The 21,075-nt window shown below is 55.6% G+C and overlaps 1 protein-coding gene across 1 annotated transcript; it reads left to right on the top strand.

The window, feature by feature from the left end:
- The first annotated feature begins 869 nt into the window (after window positions 1–869).
- Window positions 870–18,051, top strand: UBAC1 (UBA domain containing 1). Its single transcript, XM_081152323.1, has 10 exons — window positions 870–1,190; window positions 5,397–5,517; window positions 6,398–6,471; window positions 8,090–8,197; window positions 9,044–9,146; window positions 9,433–9,541; window positions 10,170–10,386; window positions 12,932–13,018; window positions 13,461–13,599; window positions 17,469–18,051. The coding sequence occupies exons 1-10, from the start codon at window positions 1,053–1,055 to the stop codon at window positions 17,582–17,584; spliced, it is 1,212 nt and encodes a 403-aa protein (XP_081008449.1). The 5' UTR covers window positions 870–1,052; the 3' UTR covers window positions 17,585–18,051.
- The last annotated feature ends 3,024 nt before the right edge of the window (window positions 18,052–21,075 follow it).

The raw sequence follows: 21,075 nt of genomic DNA on the forward strand, positions 1-21,075 counted from the left end.
GCCCCTGGGCAGCTTCCTTTTCTGCAGGCGCCCACGGGCCAGCCTGAGGGTAGTCAGCGGCTGGGCAACTGGACAGAGGAGGTTCGGAAGGCGGGAGGCCCTGCAGGGCTAAGGCCCCAGGGGCTGCTGCTGGTCCCGGGACCACACTTTGAGAAACTCTGCTCAAGAGCAGCAACCCCCAAAAGAAACACAATAGCAGCCACATGCACAATTTAAAATTTTCTAGAAACCACCTCTTACTTATCTTAATCCTCACCTGAGGATACCTTCCCCCAAGGATCCATAAGGGGGGCGGGGGGGAGAGAAACGTCCACGGGACTCTGCAACCAAGGTACATGCCCTTGACCGGGAATCGAACCCACGACCCTTAACCCTCCAGGGGCTGACGCTCTAACCACTGAGCCCAACCCTCCGGGGCAAGAAAGCCCCTCTTTAAAAAGCATAAAGAAATGGGTGAAATCAATTTCAATATATTTCACTTAGTCCCAATACCGCCCAACTACTGTTTCACCACGCAGTCGATATAAGGACGTTGCAGTATTTTACGCTGCGTGTTTTCCTGCTGGCTCTCGGATCCCGTGTGTCTCTGACGCGCGGAGCCCGCCCCGAAACGGGCAGCGGACCCAGCAGCCCCGCGTGGCTGGCGGCCCTGAGCCGCAAGGCGCAGGCAGGCGGGTGCGGGCAGAAGGGAGAGGCAGGAAAACTACATTTCCCAGGAAGCCCCGGGCGCGCGCCGTGACGCACTTCCTGCGCGGCGGCGGAAGCGAGGAGGGAGCGGGAGAACCACATCTCCCGGCACGCCCCGGCGCGCCCTGTGACGCACTTCCGGCGCAGAAGCGACAGCGCGCCCCCGGCGGCTAGGCGGCGAGGTGAGGCGGCGGCTCCGGCCGCTGCGAGTGACAGGCGGCCGGCCGACGGAGCCGGGGCGGGGCGGCGGCGGCCCGCGAGAGCGAGAGAGCGAGCGCGCGGCGGCCTGGCCCCGCCCCCGCCCGCCCCGCCCGGTGACCTTCAGGGCCGGGGCGGCGGGCGCAGGCCCGGGCGGCGGCGGCGCGATGTTCGTGCAGGAGGAGAAGATCTTCGCGGGCAAGGTGCTGCGGCTGCACATCTGCGCGTCCGACGGCGCCGAGTGGCTGGAGGAGGCGGCCGAGGACACCTCGGTGGAGCAGCTCAAGGAGCGCTGCCTGAAGCAGGTGAGGCCGCGGCCCGCCGCCCCTTCCCGGCCCGCGTCTCCCGACGCTCCCGGGCCCGGCCGAGCGCTTCCCGCCCCGCCCCCGTCTCGCTTCTGCCCCGGGACGTAGGGGCGGGTCGGGAAACTGAGGCTGGGAGGGGGCGAGAGGTCGCCGCGGGCAGGGCCCCCTGGTTTTCCAGCGCTCGTGCCTCCTTGCCGTTGGGGTGAGGTTCCTGATTTTTCAGCAGCTCCCCAGGGGCCGGGAATTCGTGCCCGAGGAAGAAGTGGGGTGGCCGCTGGCCTCCCTGCAGAGCCGGCCCCCTGGGGCTGCTTCCCGCTGGCGGGCGGGCCGCGGGGTCGCCTCGAGGCTGGAAACACTTAGAATCGTGTCCTGCTTCCCCGGGGCCTTCCAAGGGACCGAGCGGGGAGGTCCGGGGGGGAAGGACCTCCTCGCCGGAGCCACTTGTTAAAGTTTATTCACGTGAAGTAGTCCTTGTACAGGTAGTTCCCTAGGTTGCTCGTTTTTGGAGCCAGCTCTTGATGGCTTATCTCTGTGCACGTCTCCACCCAGCGAGGTCCCCAGGGTGACATCTGCCTGGGGCTCTCGCTGCCCAAGAAACTCTATCGGTAGCTTGATGTCCTGCTTCCTCCTCGGAGTTTAGGTTAAGGAGGCCCCAGCCGCCCAGTGTTGGTTCCACGTGATGAGTTACATGTCTGTGCTTGTGTCAGGGTGTTGTGTTAACACGATGCTGAGTGTCCTCCCCACGTGAACTTCCAGTTATGGTAACTGCTCGCCAGGATGGTTCTGTAGCCGCCCCGCTGCTGACTTGGCCCTGGTGATTCTCATCCAGGCAGAGGGGCCGTTTTGGCCACTCTCTTGGTTTTCTTCTGACCCAGTTGGTGGGGTTTCTTTTTCTTTCTTTATGTTTATTTATTTATTTTTTCCCGCCATCACCATTTATTCCCCTATACCCTCTTCCACCCCCCACCCCCCATCACCACACTATTCCGTGTGGTTTCACCCTCTGGATAACCACGGGACAGCACTAGGCTAGAAGGCTGGGGGCTCAGTGGGCATCTGGACTTGAAAGTCAGGCCACGAGATGCTGTGCCCTCCCCCACCCAGGAAGGAAGCTCCTCGAGGGTAGGTTTGCATCCACATGTCCGGGCTCTTAATGGGCCCCAAATAAATGTATGGGTTAATGGAATATATGGAGATAGATTGGCAGTCCGGAACTGCAGGGAGATGGCGTGCCACCTGCCAGGCAGGCAGGGGGTCTGGGGGCACACCCATGAGGCATTATTTAACTCACTGATGGTAGGGACTTATATAACTATTATAATGTTGTTTTATGGACAGGAACAGGAAATAAGAGTGTTTGATGGATCCACAGATGCTTGCTGCTGAGTCTCAGGAGCACTGGGGGTCAATTAGGCAGCTGGTTCAATATGATGGTAATTATTGTGTTTCTGATATTTAGTATTCCAATCGGTATTGAGATGGATTGTTTGGGAATTTTCAGGCATTATCCTACTTCAGATTGAGGTTTTATCCCACTCTGCAGTCTCTCCAGGTGTGGAGGCTCTCACCCCAGGGGAGTTTCACATAAATCGGGCCTGAGAGCTGAGCTGTCAGGAAGTACTCCCACCTCCGAGCTCTCCACCAGAGGCCTGAGGGAGCAGAGGGAATTCCAGGCTGTGCCTCTGAATGTCACCCTGGAAACCAGTCCCTGAATGTGCTGCTGTGAGGCAGGGTGTGTCTGAGCTCATGTTTGGCCTCCTGGGGTTCCCTGGTGCGTGCTAAGCTGGCATCCCCTTTCCCTCCTCCCTCCCTCTCCTGGGCGATGTTGCTTTATTAAGGAGGGTTATTACCATCACTCCGAAAGAAGTTAACGCCATTGTTGTCACTGCCCCTTTGGTTTTACACAAATGGGGATCCCCGTGGTGGTGTCCAGCCTCCCTGGCCTGGGACACAGGAAGGGACAAAGGGAACCATCCTGTGTGAGCTCCATAGGTACTTAATGATTTTAAGAAAATGACCCATGGTGTGCTGGAGTAGTGTTTGTGTCTAGCAAACATTCCGTGGCATTGCAGTCCACAACGTGACACCTGCTAGGACCCAGGTCACGTGAACTTGTATCTTCAAATGACAAGGCACAGCAAGTGTCTGAGAAACTCCAATTCTGTTCTGGGGGGGAAGCAGGCTTGGAAGGTGTCAGAGCCTCCCTAACATGGGCTTTGTGGGGTCTTTGGGCGGTACCCTGGTTTGCTCATGCTGCTGAGAGCAGAGGCTGAGTGAAGCCACCTTGCGTCGTGTGGGTGACTCCCGCACGCACGTTTTGCTCCTGGCGTGCCGGTGATGTGCTGTGGAGTACAGCTTTTTCAGGAACCAGTATGAGGATTGTTTTGGGAAATTGTGGTTTATAGAGTATATTCTGAACTTGTTGAATCAACTGGCTTGCATAGTGGAATTAGAAGCAGCACACCTAGTATTTCTGGGAGCAGAGCCACTGTCGAATTCTAGGGAAGAGGCGAGTGGTTCTATGCGCTGTCTTACGGTGGGGGTGTATCTTACTATAAACTGACCCTCCCCCGCCCACCTTGCCAGTTTTGAGGGCATGTATGGTGGCCCCTGAGGCCTCCACGATCCCTTCCTCTGTTTCAACGTTGTTAGATAACTGAAAATTCTAGTGACTCTTAAATGCTGGGCTGAGAGGTGAAGTACATGCCGAGATTTTCTTCTTTTCTGGTCAGCAGTTTGTGCTGCTGTCTAAGCCCCTGTAGTGACCAAGGAAGGTGACGAGGAAACTTCCCGTGGGGTCTGTCCAGCTTCACATGGGGAAGGCCACCAGGACCCCGGGCTGGGGCTCGTTCTGAGTGTTGCTGCAGTACCCTCCTGCCTGGACAGTGCTCCCACCCTCGGCCATGCAGCTGGCAGGTGCTCAGAGCACCCAGGGAACAGAGCCTGGCTGCTGCTTTCTGTTGCTCATATTCCACCATCTGACTGGGGAAGCAACAGGGCAAGGAGATGTTCCCTCTGTTTGGAGCTGAAGGGTGTCTGCCCTGGCTGCAGAGATGTCTGTGGGTCTTACCTGGAGTGTTCAGGTGTACCCCTCTCTGCTCAGCCTGGGTTCTGGCTCATGGGAAGGGCCACAGTTGGCTAGGTGGGTGCTGTGTCTGGTGTGATGGGTGCCACTTTGGTGGTGCAGGTGAGCAGCTCGTACATGAACATGCCACCCAGCACAGCGTGCTCCCAAACCTCCACGCCCGGGGTGTCAGTGTTCGCTCGCTCCTCGGAATGATGAGCTGCCCAGCAATCAGAAAGCAGAAGAGAGCAGAACTCGTCATCCGGGGGTGGTGATGCACATGCCACCATGGACAGCGCGTGCTGTTTGCAGAGGCCCTGGTGGGGAAGACAAGCAGGGTCTAGCAGAGGATGGCAGAGGTCTGGGGGCTGCAGATTCAGGGTGCGGGAGGGCAAGGGATGCGTGTGCATCAGGGTGCACTGCTGGTTCTATCTTGTTCCTTTGCTGCCCCCAGTGCCTTCCACGTTGGGCAAGGTCTTCAGTGTTTCCCATCCCTTGCTGTGTTCCATGGCTCCAGGCACTGGTCAGTGAGATGCACTGTGTGTCTGTCCCCTCCATCTTCCAGGAGAGGCCCCCAATGGCACCTGTTGCTTTGGGGTCTCTGGCTACTGCTTGGTGAGCCAGGGTTGAGCTGACTGCAGGTGTCTTTTGGGGTTTTGTGGGCATTTAGTGGTCAGGCCCCCGTTTGTTGCTCTCTGTGGACCAGTCTTCTCTCTCCACTGTCTCTCACTGCCTTTTGTGTGAGAGAGAAAAACAAGTAGACAAATCGTACTTAGAGCTTCGGATTTTCAGGACACAAAGGACCTGCTATTTTCATTTTAAAATTACTCTTCAGATCTTTCCAGACCAGAGGGAAGGGATTGGCATTGCCACTAATTACCAGCAGGGTATTTCTTGTCAGGCTGCAACCCTGTTTCAGGATCCTCGTGGGTTGGGGGACAGATTGCTGGCCTAGGGGGTCAGGATTGTGGCATTTCATTTGGCTTCTATCATTGGCCAGAATTCCTTGATTTCATTTATGCTTTCATTTCTTACCCAGTAAGAAATGCATGAGATTCCTGGTGTGGTTTGGGGTGCCAGGCTGTCTATTACAGTTACGATTTATTTATTTTTCTATCTCTAATTATTTGATTTTCCCCCAGTGTGCTCATGGGAGCTTAGAAGACCCCAAAAGTGTCACCCACCACAAGCTAATCCACGCTGCATCAGAGAGGGTGCTGAGTGACGCCAAGACCATCTTGGAGGAGAACATCCAGGACCACGGTAGGAGTCTCAGGGCAGCAGTGGGAGCAGCCTGCCAGAGGCCAGGCACCCTCAGCAAGTCAGTGTTCACACTGGGTCTGAGCAAGAACCCAGGTCTCCTCCCTTCACTGAAACCAGGGTGTGAGATGGGGTATTTGTGGAAACCAGGGAAGCTGAAAGTGAACAGGCAGCATCCATCTCAGCAAACACCCCTGAGCTTCATTTAAATTCTGTTTCTAAGCAAAGCGCAGGAGCTGCTGCAGGGTTCACTTCAGGCTGAGGGACGGTCTTGGCGGCTGTCCCAGGCATCTGAGAAAGGCGCTCATCCTGCGCACATGTCCCTTCAGTGCTCATGGTACTCTGTCCCAAGGTGCTTGGGGAGGAAACCTTGGTTTTCTGTATCTCATTCAAAGTGTGATTTTGGTCCTGGGTTCCCTTAAATAATCTGTTTTGAAAACAGGGGAAGTGTTTACAGACCTCCATCGAGTGTGGTGGTCAAGATCAGAGCCAGGTGGGAGCCTACCCCACTGTGGGCTGTGGCTGACCACGCCTCCAGCCTCACAGACTTCCAAATGGCCCATTAAGAGAAAACTTTGTAAGATTTCCACCAGTTTTCTGCATGTTGTCAGGGCTGAGCTATGTGTGCCTCCTGGGCCACCGAACACCTCTGGTGATCCACAGCCGGGTTCTCACCAAGCCCGGTGCCTGCGTTTGAGCCAGGGGCGTGCAGACATGAGAACTGAGGGGAGACGGGCTGTGTGGACGCCCAGTTAGGAAGCACCCAGAGGAGCCCCTGCTTTTCTGTCCTTGGGTCCCCCAGCGATTTCGTGGACATAATACAGTAACCAGCTTGATGGACATGTTTTTTCTAGATGTCTTACCATTGATAAATTTTTTCTAGATGTCTTGTTGTTAATAAAAAAGCGTGCTCCGTCTCCACTTCCTAAGATGGCTGACGTCTCTGCAGAAGAAAAGGTGAGTCTCAACGTCTAGAATTGGAAATCTGTGTTAGTGAATGCCCCCCCCCACTTGAACCCTCCAGAAACAAGCGCCCTGTGTACTCATTGTTCATGGACGGGATGTGGCACAAGGGGGTTCTGTCTTGGCTGAACTGGGTGGCTGGAGCCTGTGTGGTTGCTGGTCATGTGACCGGTTCTGGAACACCTGGCTCCGTGTCTGGGCTGGAGCGGGGAAGGGGGGAGTGGGGGGTTCTCATGGTAGGGCCTGCGTGTTGCACCCCTGGGAAGCTCACCGGGTGCCCTGAACCTGTGCTGACAGAAAGCTCAGGACATCACTGATGCCATCCCCACACAAGGAGGACACGAGGGAGTGGGGGCACGTTCTTCTCACCCTGGAGGAATGGGGGCTTGTCGGCTTGCACTGCCTGAGTTCCTGCAGGGCCCTGCCGCAGTCTGATCTGCCCCTTGGGGGACAGTCTGGGGTCCCTGGGATCCGTGTGCACCTTTGCCTTCCCTCGGAAGCCTTGGTGTTCGCTCATGTATCAGCCACCCAAAGGCTGAGGGTAGAAGGCTTTGTGCACAGTGGTTGCTGTCCATAGGCCTGTATTTGGTCTTACGTCAGGTCCTGTGCCTGGGCCCCGGCCAAGTGCTGTTTTAAAGGGGCAGCTGCATTAATTTCACCACTTTTCCTTTCTTCAGAGATGTTTTTTATTCATGCTCTGAATTGCTAGGGAGAGTGTTCACCCAGAGACAGCAGCCCGGCTCAGCTGGGCATGGGCTGAGGGCATGGCGCTGCCTCAGGGTCTCCTCTGGGACAAGCAGCAAGGGAGGGTTCCTTTGGGTGCCTTCTTATCTACCACTACAGCCGGCCCCAGCACAAACTGCTCAGCCTATCTCGGGGGGACACCTGGGCCTGCCTCAGCCGCCTCGTGAGTCTGGGCACTTCTGAGAGCTGTGGGGTCAGACAGCCTTTCTCTGCCTCCACCAGGCTCTCTGTCACTTGCAGCACCCTTTTCTCTGCACGTATTTGCAGATTGAATGTTGTGAGATGTTCACATGTTCTGTGAATTATTAATTTTGAGTGAAAGTAACACATATTAAAAAAGCCGAGTAATACTATATGTCTTTAATAAGAATGGGTAGCCTCCTATCCCACCTGCATCCCTCCCTGTGAGAAGCCCTAGAAGGCTCACAGGCTGCTCTCTGCCTGGCGGTGGTGCCTCTGGTGGCTTCACTGTGGGTCCTTGACCTTCACCTGGGTGGGGGTGGGAGGGCCAGAAGGAGCAAAAGGTGAGTGTGTGTTTCCAGCTGGCTGGGCAGGACTGCAGGTCTGTGGTTCCTCTGAGGTTGGCCAAGCCCCAGCCCAGCTGCAGCTCCCGCTCATGGTCATTCTGTGGCACGAGAGACAGTGTCCACGCTGCTCTCGTCCTGCGTGGCCACCTTCTAGGTAGGAGGTGGGGCTGCCTCCTGAGCATCACCTCTCTGTTTGCGAGGGGTGCACAGAACCCTCCCCACACCCAGCTCCCGGAGAGAACTGACTCGACCCCGGTCAGCGCTCTGGTTGCTCCGCTTACATAACTGCTGATTCTAGCTGTCTCGTTAATTTTCCTGGCTCTGATTACGTTTCTGTGTAGAAAAAGCAAGACCAGAAAGCCCCAGACAAAGACGCAATCGTCCGAGCCACCGCCAGCCTGCCCTCCTGCAACATGGACCGGGCCGTGGTCCAGACCAGCATGAGAGACGTGAGTGCTGCTGAGGCCCTTCTAGCCACCACCACTGCCTGGCGTGGGGGGTGTGGGGAGGAGGTGGTCCTCATCGCCACTGGACGGGGTACTCACCACTGTGGGCTGGCTCAGAAGTTCCTAAAAGTACTGGGGAGCTGGGTGACAGGGACACTGGAATTCGGTGTACTTTTTGCAACTTTTCTATAAACCTAATATTTCTTCGAGGTAAAGTTTTAGAAGACATCCAAAGACAGGATAGATGCTTAAATGTCAGGGCTGTGTCCTGAGTTTGGCAGACACCTCGATAGAGATCTGATAGGACTCTTGGTTACTTTGCTTTGGAAAGTTGTAAGTGAAGGAGAAGTGCTTTCCCAGGGCTCCCGTAGACCGTCCCAGCACTACCACGAGCCCCACTCCACTGTAGCAGGGAGCCTCTTTCGGAGCCTCCTCCAGAGGGTTCCATGGTGACCAGGGCGGTGACCACTGGCATTGTGTCTCTCCTGGCCTGTGTGTGTGTTTGCGCCACGTGGTGTCTCTCACATAATGGCTGAGGCTTGTGGGATAGGGGACAACTGGTTCCCAGTGCCATCCATGGTACCAGTGGAGCGATGTCCTCTATGTTCTCTCTGTCACCAGCCTCGAGGCTACGTGCACAGCTCTGTGCTGACAGCCCCTCCCCCTCCGCCCAGAGCTCCCCTGAGATGCCCCCTCTTCCTCTCACCAGCTTACGTCAGTTCCTGATGGTCTTGAGTGAGAGCAACCTAGTCTCACGCACAGATTTTGGGGTTTAATGGGGAGTGTGGCTGCAGGTCCCAGCGGTCTTGTGGGCATTTGGTGGAGTGAGGCCCCTTCTCCTTCCTGCAGTTTCAGACGGAGCTCCGGAAGATCCTGCTGTCCCTCATTGAGGTGGCACAGAAGCTGCTAGCCCTGAGCCCTGGCGCGGTGGAATTGTTTACAAAGGCCAACGGTGCGTGCGAGCCCAGGGTGGCGATGCCCCAAGTTCAGCCCCGCGCTCACCGCGCCTGGCGTCCCCTCCCCACAGCCCTGGAGTTGGGCAGCCTGGGCTGTGTCTGCTCTCGGGATGTGTGCTGGCGAACCCCGTGGCCCCGTCCCATTCGCACCAGTGCGAGCTGGCAGGTGTGCCTCGGGTTTTCTGAGGTTCCCCGGAATCCACAAACCCCGGGTGCTCAGACAAGGCCCTGAGCTCGCTCGTGGCGGCTGGGCCAGGCTCACTGGCCGCATCTCTCCCACAGCGATGCTGGACGAGGACGGGGAGGAGCGCGTGGACGAGGCGGCGCTGAGGCAGCTCACGGAGATGGGCTTCCCCGAAGGCAGGGCGGCCAAGGCGCTGCGGCTGAGCCAGTACGTGGGGCCACCACCCTGGGCGTGGGCTCCGGCTGTGCCTGGGTCTCCCAGGAGACACCCCTCTCCCCACACTCCCTCCCTGCGTCGTCTCTAGCGCGTGAGTTATTTTAACACAAGGCCCGCAGCAGCTGGGCTGGGCGTCTGTGTCCGGGACACTGGACTCGGCTCGCTCTCGCTGGGGACGGCCAGTGCTTTACGAGACTCAGGTTCAAGCCCGTTCCTAGCAGGGGCGTTGGTGATCAGAGGTGGGTGCATGTTGTCTGCAACAGTCCCCTGCAGTTTCCTGTCTCTAATCACTCGTCTCCACCTCTACATTCAGACCTAAGATGGTCTGTCAGCTGAGGATGGGTGTGGCCACGTTCCGTTTGCTTTGGTCTTGAACTCTCACCTGTCCCTCACTGCTGGGTTCCCTTTGCTTACAAAGTGGGTCTCTGCGTTCTGGCCACGGCCTTGGGGCAGTTGGGGCAAGGGCCAAAGTGTCACAGGTGCCTGTGTGAAGACTCTCAGTGCAGGGGGTCAGCAGCTTGTGCTGGAGACATCGTCTCAGGGCCTCCTCTCGTGGGTAGGGGAATGCGAGGCCCTCACAACGCCTGGGCATGTTGGAACGTCTCTCTTTGCCTTCCAGCATGTCAGTACCTCAGGCCATGGAGTGGCTGATTGAGCATGCGGACGACCCCACCATAGACACACCTCTTCCAGGCCAAGCCTCGCCAGGCCCAGCGGGGGCTGAAGCTCCGGCTGAGGCCGCTGCCGCTTCCAGCGAAGATGAGGAGCCCAGAGATGAGCTCACCGGGATCTTCAAGAGGATCCGCAGGAAAAGGGCATTTCGGGCTGATGCTCGGGTAGGCGTCACTGCGCCTCGGTCCCCCGGGCAGACCCACCGCTACTCCGTGTAGGCTTGTGCCTGAGCCTGGCCCTGACCTTGAGCGGAGCCGGCCCTGAGAAAGGGGGGGGGGTGCGGCTGGGGCAGAGCTCCGCTCCCAGAGTTCAGGTGGAGTTCTCCTCTCTTGAGTCCCGGTGGCTGTCTTTTCCTGAACAGTACACATGTCACCTGCTGAACTTGCAGTAGATTCTGGTTGTGTTACCAGTGCCTGTGAGCCTCAGTGGTCCACGGAGGCACCCCCGAGGCCAGGATCCACACCGTGTGGGATTGCCTTGGGGGCGTAGCTGTGGGGTCTGCGGGAGGGAGGGACCTAAGGTCTAGGGCACCTCTGGCTGTACGTGGATGGTTCTCACTGTCCCCTCATTTCTGATGCTTTTGCAGCCCCTCTTCTTATTCCCAGCTCTGCCCCTTTATGAGGTGTCGTTTTCCCTGGACACTGCCCTCACCTGAGCCCATTCCTCTCGCACTGCAGATGCGTCAGCTCCAGTCTTGTGCTCCGGCCCTGCTGGGCGCAGCTCGGTGTGAGGCTTCACCTAGGCTTGCCCGTGGCTCGTATTTCCGCAGGAATCCCACGTGGCCTGCTTGTTTGGGGCGCACCTCGGGTGACTCACAGCTGGCTCCTGTGGGTTGAGTGAGACCTGCAGCCAGGACCATCTCTGTGTAGACCATCTGGCAGGGCTTTTGGGCCACAATGTAGTCGGGTGGCCTCTCTTCTGCAGAGGCACATGCTGTGTCCAGCTCTTCTCTTGGGGATGCAGGCCCTTCTCACAGTCCTGGTTTTAAACTCCAACTCCCCACCTTGTGTGGACTCAAGGTCTTTGTCCTGTGTGGACATCAGACCCCCACCCCCAGGCCCTGACACTGTGCCCCTGCCCCTAACTAGTTTGCTGTTCCTCCTTTGTGTTTGTCACTTGAGGATTTTCCTTACTGTGAGTCCCCTTTGCATTTGGAAGTGTGTCTGGCCCAGAAGGAGCTGTGTCTCCAGGTCACTGGGGTTGTTTCTGGTACAGGAACCTGCTTGGGATGGGTCGCCACTCTCGGGGTCCTGCGAGGTCCTGCAAAGTCCTTGTTGGGGCTGCTCCTGGTCAGGTCAGCCTTTGCTCCATCTTTACCTTTCATGCAGGTGTCCCGTCCGCACAGTCTGATCTAACACGCTCCTCTCCAAGTCCACACCTGCTCCATGCTCCCTGCCCTCCCTTTCCCTGTGTGGTGGAAACGTCCCCTGGCTGTTCCCTTTTAGAGCAGCTGTAAATGAGTTTCGGGCCTGAGGACTGGGCACCTGCCCTTCTCCCCCTGATCCGTGCCGGTCGGGAGAGCAGTCCAGTGAGGGTTTCAACGTCAGCTTAGTTCCTGGACTGGGTTAGAGAGCAGGGCTTTGCCCTGAGACCCCTCCACCCAGCTGTGGATGGGACGAGTGTGCTGTGTGCAGATGCGCAGCCCTCGGGTGCTCCCATGAGAAGTGGGGGAGCTTCCCTGGGTGTCACTGCAATTCTGTGTGACTCTGATATGTGACTTCTCCTGTCATTCAGTGACAAGCCTGGAGTTGGAGGGACTGAGAGAGCCAGGGAAGAGTTTAGGAGGAGGAGGAGGTGCTGGCTCTGAGCTCACAGAGCCATTGGGCTCCACAGACTCCTTCCTGAGTTCTCTTTAGAACCTCTGACACCCAGTCCAGGCCACATGCAGGAAAGGCCAGGTCTGCACGGGGCAGTGTCTGTGCCCACGGGCCCTGTGCATCAGAATTAGCCCGTTAATGGTGGTGGGAAGTCAAAGAAAGAAGACAGTAGGGACTTCAGAACAGCGTGGATTGACCTTCAAGGAATTAGGGGAAGCCCTTGGAAACTTGATGAAACCTTGACCTTTTTTTAAAATGAAATTGAGCTTCTTGGGATTGTGGGGTACTAGTCAAGAGTAAAGTGAAAACATGCATCTCCCTCCAAAAAAGGGCCTGTTAGCCATCGTTCCCTCTGAGGATTAGCTTGTGTTTAGCACATGAAGGCTTAAGTCTTGTTAAATATATTTAAAGATAATTTGACTTTCATTTTTTAAAGATAAAATGTGAAGAAAATCCCTTTTCACAAATTACAGTGGCATTTTGTCTGCACTGAAGCCTGGCCTTTCTCTGACACCCTCATCCCGGGCAGGGCCCCTGGTTACGCCCAAGTGGGTTGTAGATTCGGGTCTGTCCATACAACCACAGGCTAACCTGTAGGATCTGCTGCGAGTCCGGCACCTCTGGCACCGTGGAGAGTAGTGTCCCATCCCTGCTGGTCTGGTCTTGTGCAGGGCAGGCCACCCTCCCTCTCCCCAGCTTTAGTCCCTCAGTGGTTCAGGAAACCTGTGAGGAGGCAATTGTGAAATAGACCATCCTGTGGTGCTAATTTAAAGGCCCTCTGCTAAGTCATGCTCACAAACTGGGTCCGAACCACCAGGAGACTCGGGCTCCTTGGGTTTGCTGCCCTGTCTCAGTGCCCGCGGCATTAAGGGGCCTGTGGTTTCTCCTCTAGGCCGTCATTTCCCTGATGGAGATGGGGTTCGACGAGAAGGAGGTGATAGATGCCCTGAGAGTGAGCGACAACCAGCAGAGTGCTGCTGTGAGTACTGGCCGGAATCTGAGTGCATGTCATCCCGCCTCACTGGTGGGTGGCTTTCTGGGTGTGGGTGACTCACAGGCAGGCCGCTGTTGTGTTTTTGAAGTGAAACAATGGGGCGGATGGTTCAAACTGTGTGAAGTGTTTTAGATACTGAGGGGATTCTGGGCCTGCCTTTCTAAAAAAGTACAGGTTCTCTGAGTGTGTAACCTGTTTACTTTGTTAGAGCAGTTCTGAGATGGAGCCCCACTCTGTGAACACACAGCAGTGCTGATGGCACTGCCTGAGGGTGCTCAGGGCTGGTGACGCCCCTTCTGGAGGCAGAGCCAGTGTCATGTGAGACAGTGGCTGTGTGTCAGAAGTGTCTGTACTCACTGAAGAGTCATGGTGATGGTGACAGTGGGCCCAGAGGAGCTGACGGCCGCCCATCCCTCTTGCCTTGTAGTGTGAGTGGCTGCTGGGGGACCGGAAGCCCTCCCCTGAGGAGCTGGACAAGGGTATCGACCCCAACAGCCCTCTCTTTCAAGCCATCCTGGATAACCCCGTCGTGCAGCTGGGCCTCACCAACCCAAAAACACTACTTGGTACGTGTGTCTTCTTTACGCTGCCTGGTGGGACCCACCCAGAACTGCAGATGTTCCTGAGTGATAGACACCTCAGCCCACACCCAGGAGTGTCCCTGAGCACTTGGGCCCCCTTGTGTGGCTCCTGCCTGAGTCACTGTAGGACCAGAAAGTCAGGCTCTGCTCCTGGCGGACAAGCTCCTGTGTGATGACTCCACATGTCTGAAAACCAGACATAATGGGTCATCCAGGTCCAGCAGAGCGGCCGCACCCAGCTGACCAGACTGTGGGCAGAGGGCTATTTGCATTTGCTCTTGCTGACGGTGAGGGCTTCTTTAGCATTTTTTGCCCGTGAAATATAATGTACGTACAAAGCATAACATATATATACAATTTTTGTAACTTTAAAGAATAGTAGTAAGAGTAATAAGCGTGCCCCTCCCATTTGAATTTAGAAAACACAGTATTTAGAAAGCTCAGAGTGTTTCAGGCCCTGAGCCTCTGGGCACCCTGACCGCCCTCCTCCCTCCAGAGTGCCTGCTCGTGGCTCTGCTGTCCCTGGGCGTGCTGGGCATGTGTACGTTTCCCAGGCAATTGTGTTCAGCTCCTGCTCTGTAAGTGGGCCGTGTCTGGGCACGCCTGTGGCTATGTGACCTCAGTTTCCTAGAGCCAGGGCTTCCCTGAGCGAGGCACCACGGCAGCTCCATTCGCTGTCAGCAGGACCTGCGCTGCTCCCTTGCACACAGTGCTTTGGTCATTCTCATGCCTGTCCCCTGTACACAGATGAGGGTCTCTGGGCAGGTATTTAGGGCCCCAGAAGTGTGCATGGGGGCCTATGTCCCAGGAGGAGGGGTGCAGCACTCAGCACCCCGTCGATCCTCAGAGCCAGTGGCCCCAGCATGTAGGCGAGGGCACTCGCCGCCCATCAGGCCCAGGTGTCTGCATACTCTGCCATCTGCCTAGTCTTCAAGGCTAAGCCCTCTGAAGGTCAGCCCTCCCAGGACCTTGGCTCCGAAAGGCCTTCAGCCCGACCTTTGGCCTTTTTCTCTGTTAGATTGTTTTCCGTATTTATTCAAGGAATTCCTCGCACATGCTGCACACAGGTCTTTCCTAGCTTCTGACTCCTCACTTCACTGACCAGAAACCCTGTGTTGTAATGCCGTTGACGTGTCTGTCTCATTTAGGATGTAAATCTTTTTTTTTCCTTTAAATGTATCTTTATTGATTTCAGAGAGAGGAAGGGAGAGGGAGAGAGACAGAAACATCAGTGATGAGTCATTGATCTGCTGCCTCTTGCACGCCCCCTGCTGGGGATCGGGCCTGCAACCCGGGCATGTGCCCTGACCGGGAATCAAACTGCGATCTCCTGGATCATGGGTTGATGCTCAACTGCTGAGCCATGCCAGCCAGGCTACGACATGAATTTTTAAGTGAAAACCCTGCAGTGTCAGGGTCCGAGGGTGTGTGTGGGGTGAGGTAGGGAGGGGCTTTTCTGCTTGTGCACAAATTCTGCACTTCCATGATTGGTTTTAGTGAGTTTATGTTCTGTGCTGGGCCCTGTGGCCCCTTCTGCCCTGGAGCATCCTCAGGCTCAGACTCAGCTCGTGGGGTCTTCCAGAGCCTCTTCTGGAGGGTTGTCTTTGAGGTCTTTGCCATCGAGATATGATTAGCCGTCCGTCTTTTGTAATTTTTGAAGATATATTTGGTCAGATTAAGAAAGTCTCTTCCCTCCAGTTTAGATGCTGAGTTTAGATGCATGTTGATTTTATGGCTCTCCCTGTCTGTGGCGACTAGCACATGGGTTTACTTTGTGGGGCTCCATCAGTGGACCTAAGCCATGGGCTCCATCACCTATGGCAGCACAGCAGGACATTCAAGGCGCAGGGCTGTCACCTCCAGAGCTCCTGCACCCTGCCAACCCCCCTGTGGTCTCAGAGCCACCCAGAGAGAACGCCTATCTGTGCTGTGGTCCCGCCTGGCACCTCTGTAGCCACCCGTTTCCCTCAAGCTTGTGTTTGAACTTGTCTGATGCTTTTACTTATTTATATTTATTTGTTTGCTTGTTTTAAAAGATATTTTTATTGCTTTTTAGAGAGAGGGAGGGAGAAAGGGAAAGAGAGAAAAAAACGTCAATGTGAGCCCTGCCTCCTGCACGCCCCATGCTAGATCGAGCCAGCAACCTGGGCACGTGCCCTGGCCGGGAATCGAACCAGCAACCTCTAGGTGCCAGGATGATGCGCAGCCAACTGAGCCACACTGGCCGCAGCTTTATTTATTTATTTTAAAACAATTATTCTATTTTTTAATCCTCACCGAGGATGTGTTTATTGATTTGAGAGAGAGGAAGGTGGGGGAGAGAGAAGAAACAGATCAGTTCCTCCTGTACCCACCCCGACTGGGGATGGGACCCACAGCCTCTTGGTGTACAGGATGATGCCTAGCCTGAGCCCCTGGCCGGTCATTTTAAGCTCTGCTGCCACTCCACAGCTGTCCCCATGGCACACGGCACGTCCTATTGGCCACTCGCATGTCTCTGTCCCGCGTGCCTCTGCGTGTCTCGTGTTTTCGTGTTGGTGCTAACCTGGGAGCTTGTTGATCGCTCGTCCTGCATGTAGAATGCCTGCCCTTGTCGCTGCAGACGCTTAATCTGCCCTTTTGTTCTGTGCGGCACTTTTCTGAAATCCACAAGGTAACATGCAGAAGAAAGCCCTTCCTCAGGTAAATATTCATCTGATGTCTTCATGTCAGACTCTTTCCGTCCTTCTGTTCAGCCCCTTCCCCTCTGGGATTATTTGCTGGTTGTGGAAGCAGCCCTGTTTCTGGAACTGCCCTTCTTACGACTGGCTGGACTTATGTTTCATTCTCCTGGTGCTAAGCTTCCTGGTTTCGCTTTCTGACTTTTTAGCTGGTTTTCAGAGGATGTTCATTAGGGGGACCCCCACTGATTGTTTTGGGGCTGACAGAGTCCTCAGGTCATACACAGAATGGCCATGGTCCCATGCGATCCTGAGTAGCTGGGAACTCCCGTGGCAAGATGCTTTCCACAGAGCCTGTGAACGAGGGCCCCGTGCCGGGTGCTGGGGGGCAGGGTTTGGAACCCATCCTTCCCTGAGCCAGGGCTGCTGTGGCTTGGAGCTTTTGCTGGAAGGCACCTGTGGTTTTTGGTAAAAGAATTTTGTAAAGCTGTTTAGAAAATCTGAGTTTTTTTTGTGTTTTTTTAAAAATATATCTTTATTGATTTCAGAGAGAGGAAAGGAGAGGGAGAGAGAGAGACAGAAACATCAATGATGAGAGAGTCATTGATCAAGCCCTCAACCCAGGCATGTGCCCTGACCGGGAATCGAACCCCTGTCACCTGGATCCCAGGTCGGCGCTCAACCACTGAGCCACGCCCAGCCGGGCTTAATTACATTTTTATTGTGCTGTTTCTTTAAAGTCATGATCTTGAGATCGAACACTTTTGAGTTTTCCAATTGGATATTATCGTATTTGCAAAATGTCTTTATATGTAAGTTTTTTCCGTATCTGATTACTTTGTCAGGGCAGATTGGAGGTGGAATTACTGAGTCATGGGCCCTATTTTTAAGATTCCCGATAGCTGTTGCCAAATTGCTTTCCAGAATCAGTGTGCCAGTGAGCACACGGGTAGCCGCTCCCTGCAGACTGAAGACACTGTCCTCTGGCCTCAGAACTGCCGGCTTGATGAGCAGTTCAGACTTTGTGGGTGGTGGTTAGCGGGAATCTTGGGGTGACCTGGGCTGCCTGGGCCTACCTCTGCATTAAGCAGCTATAGAAAGTGTCTCCAGCGTACATGTATGTGTTTGCGTGTGTGTGCATATATGCATGTGGAGGGTGCAGTTGCTCAGTCAGCTGGCTCTGTTCTGCCACAGCATTTGAAGACATGCTTGAGAACCCACTGAACAGCACCCAGTGGATGAACGACCCAGAGACGGGCCCGGTCATGCTGCAGATCTCCAGAATCTTCCAGACCATGAACCGCACGTAGGCCGCACCTGCACTCTCCACTACCCCAGTGGGCCACTGGGAGGGGGCAGTCCCCGATGGGCCCTCTTAATTCTCAGCCAGTTGTGGAGACAGTGTGAAGACCCCCTGGCTCCGCTGGGCTGAGGAGGGGACAGGGCCCAGGGCTGGAGGGGATCCTGTCTGGACCCCACCCCAAGCCCGGCCTGGTGTCCTGCTTCATCTTACCACTTAGACTTCTGTGCCTCTGTGTGCCCGGCGCAGCCCAGCCTCCGACAGTGTTTACAGCAGGCAGTTGTGCAGGAGGGTTGCCTCCCAGGGGTCCCTGTGGGCTATTAAAATGCTACTTGTATGGACCCAATGGCGCTGCTCAGAGTCACCTGCTATTGGGTCGGTGGCACGTTCCAGTCCTCAGTATTAACCTCAAGCACACAGTCAAGTAGAGGATTTACCGGTGACTTTTTTCCGTGAATAAACCCCTTTCCTGTCTTCTCCATAGTGTGATTATTACCCTAATGCCAGTGGAGTGGGATGTTGGCCTTCTTAGTGCAGTTGGCGGCTCACCGTCGTCACCTGGGTGCTGGCCACAGCTCCAGCGCTGGGTTGGCAAAGTCCTGTTTTCATTGTTGTTGAGGGACCAGCAGTCACTGGGCCGGGCTCCCCATCCTGGGTCTCTGATGCAGAGGTGGAGCACCCCAGATGGCCCTGCCTGCCTCTGGCCGCTTTTTTAAAATTTATTGATTTCACCAAGAGGTAGTGGGGAGAGAGCGTGTGCAAGAGAGAGAAACATCGATTTGTTCTTTTTTTTTTTTTTTAATCACCCAAGGATATTTTTTCCATTGCTTTTTCAGAGAGAGTGGAAGGGGAAGAGAGAGAGAGACATCAACTGGTTGCCTCCCAAACCTGCCCCAACTGGGGCTAGGGATCGAGCCTGCAACTGAGGTATGTGTCCTTGGCTGGAACTGAACCCAGGACCCTTCAGTCCACTGGCCGGTGCTCTAACCACGGAGCCACACAATCAAGGGCATGTTCCACTTTTTAATGCATTCATTGGTTGACGCCTGTGTCCTGACCAGGGATCGAACTTGCAGCCTTGGTGCATCAGGATGATGCTCCAACCAACTGACCTACCTGGCCTGGGCTGGCCACTAAAAAACTGCCCATAATTTAGAATGAGAAAGCAAGACACCCCCCCCCTTTTTTTTTTTTAACTGTTCATTATTGCTTAAAGGAGTTGGTTGTCAAGCATGTTTTTTTATTTTTTACTTATTTAAATATATCTTTATTGATTTCAGAGAGAGGAAGGGAGAGGGAGAGAGAGAAACATCAATGATGAGAGTCATTGATCGGCTGCCTCCTGCACACCCCTGACTGGGGATCGAGCCCGCAACCCAGGCATGTGCCCTGACTGTGAATCAAACCCCAATCGCCTGAATCCTAGCTCAACCACTCAGCCAAGCCCAGCTGGGCAAGCATGTTTTTTTAAACTTCTCTTTGGAAGCAGCACCGCCTGCCCGACCCATACCTAGGTTTGCTGGGCCGCCGTGAGCAGGGGCAGGAGCCACAGGGAGCCTGAGCTCAGTGTTCACGCACCTTAGCTGAGTGAGGATATTGGAGGAAAACCCTTGTTTTCATGGATCAAGGTTTTTCCATTCTTGAGATTCAGATTTAAAACTTCTGGAGAGAAATATTAAAATAATTTTTAAAGGTCGAGACTCACATCTCCCCAGCCCTGTGGAGACAGAGGCCCCTGCAGCTGTGGGGGAAAGGGCTCTGCAGGGTGCTTTCTGCCTGTGTCTTTGTATTTCTTCCCTGGGACTCTGCCCTGTGGGTAGTGCTGCTCCCAACAAGTCCACAGGGGCCTGGGCTCAGCCCTGCACCTGGAGCAGAGTCTAGGATGGCCCGAGGGGCCTGAGTCCCTCAGACTATGGAGAAGCAGGTCTGGTGGGACCCCAGGGGCTTGCTGGTCCCCCAGTGAGATGGGCACATGGGTGTACAGGGCAGCCGCTTCTCAGATGACTGGACGCTGTCGGAGCAGCTGGGCTGTGGGCTCTGGTTGAAGAAATCCTGTACCTCACACACCTGGAAACAGCAGAAGTCTGGCCTTGGTGGCCAGCACCCCTTCAGACATGAAGCACAGAAGCCTGGCAGCCTCCGCAGGAGTCTGAGGCCATGGCTGCCCAGCTTCTCCTTCCTGCACCCGGACCAGGAGCTCAGGAGCCGCCAGCTGGCGCTAAACCTAGATCCACTCCGTCCCTCCTGCGTTGCCATCTGCCATGCTCTCAAAGTGGCAGCGGCTGATAACGGGTCTTGGGGCCTGGCGGCTGTTGGAATGTCCCCCAGAGTGGCCTTCCCTGCACACAGTCCCCATGGGAACTGAGGGGCTGTTTTAAGTCAAATGGGCCCCAAAGAAGTGGGGAGTGTCTGCCCCAGTTGACAGGGACAGACCCTAGCCCCCCCCCCCCCCAGGGGCACATCTGCGGAATTGACCCTTTTCAGGAGCATTTTGCCTCCAAAATTCAGAAGGTCCCAAAGAAGGGGAGGGAGCAAGCAGTTCTGCCAGGAGCAGTGGGGTATGAGGTACATGGGGGTCATCTGGCCACAGTCGACTGTTCCAGAAAGAGCTGGCCCCTGACTTCAGGGCTGGTGACCTGCAATGGGTTTCGGGTGACGGGACTTGGCACATATGCCAACATCCCTTCTGATGCATCCCCCCCTCCGCCCTCCCCGTCCTGCCACGGGGGCCAGAACCTAGGGTTGGTGTGAGGCTCTGGCAGGAAGCAGTGTCCACTTGCTCCACTGCCCAGTTGCCCTACCCAATGGTGCAGGATGGGAAGTCCACAGCGTGAGGACGGGGCAGGCTGGGGGACCAGGAAGGAGGGAGCCCATGCTTGTCTCAGAGAGGAGCTTTGGGGGAACCACAGGGAAGTCCTAACTCACCCATCCCCAGGAGCCTGAGGGGACAAGGGGGACAGCAAAGAGCAGACTACAGTAGGGACCGAGGTGGCCCAGGTGATGGTAGACAGGAGGTTGTCTGGAGCACAGAGGGGCCGCACAGCCCCCCCCCCCCCCCAATGGAGAGGAGGCATAGTCCACTCTTCAGTGAGGGTGTATGTGGTGCTCAGCTCCGGCAGGCACTAGGTGCTGGGTGGGTGGGGACAGCGAAGCAGACAGACCTGGGTCTGGTTCCAGGCCCTCCCACTGGCGGTGCTCTTGGCTCCCAGAAGTCTGATTTAAGGTTAGAGGACAGACATGGGAGCCAGCACCAGGGATGACAGGTGTGAGCAGGTGGACTGGGGGACTGGAGCCCTGGAGGGTGATCCTGTGTGTCGTGTGTCATCTGTGCTGGGATTCCTCACACAACGTAGACAAATGTCAGGGTTGAATTGTGTCCCTCCAAAAGTCCAAAAGCCCAGGACCTCAGAATGTGACTGCACTTGGAGATGGGGCTTTTAAAGAGGTAACTTAAAGCAAGGTCATTAGGGTGGGTCCTGGTCCCCATGCCCGGTAAGGAGG

Source organism: Miniopterus schreibersii (assembly GCF_964146895.1).
Source record: "Miniopterus schreibersii genome assembly, chromosome: 11".
Taxonomy (NCBI): Eukaryota; Metazoa; Chordata; class Mammalia; order Chiroptera; family Miniopteridae; genus Miniopterus; species Miniopterus schreibersii.

Excerpts from the sequence above, each read along its gene's own strand:
- UBAC1 (XM_081152323.1), top strand. The coding sequence starts at position 1,053 with ATGTTCGTGCAGGAGGAGAAGATCTTCGCGGGCAAGGTGCTGCGGCTG. Across the intron at positions 5,518-6,397 it reads GGAGAACATCCAGGACCACG|ATGTCTTGTTGTTAATAAAA; the intron begins GTAGGAGTCTCA and ends AATTTTTTCTAG. Across the intron at positions 6,472-8,089 it reads ACGTCTCTGCAGAAGAAAAG|AAAAAGCAAGACCAGAAAGC; the intron begins GTGAGTCTCAAC and ends GTTTCTGTGTAG.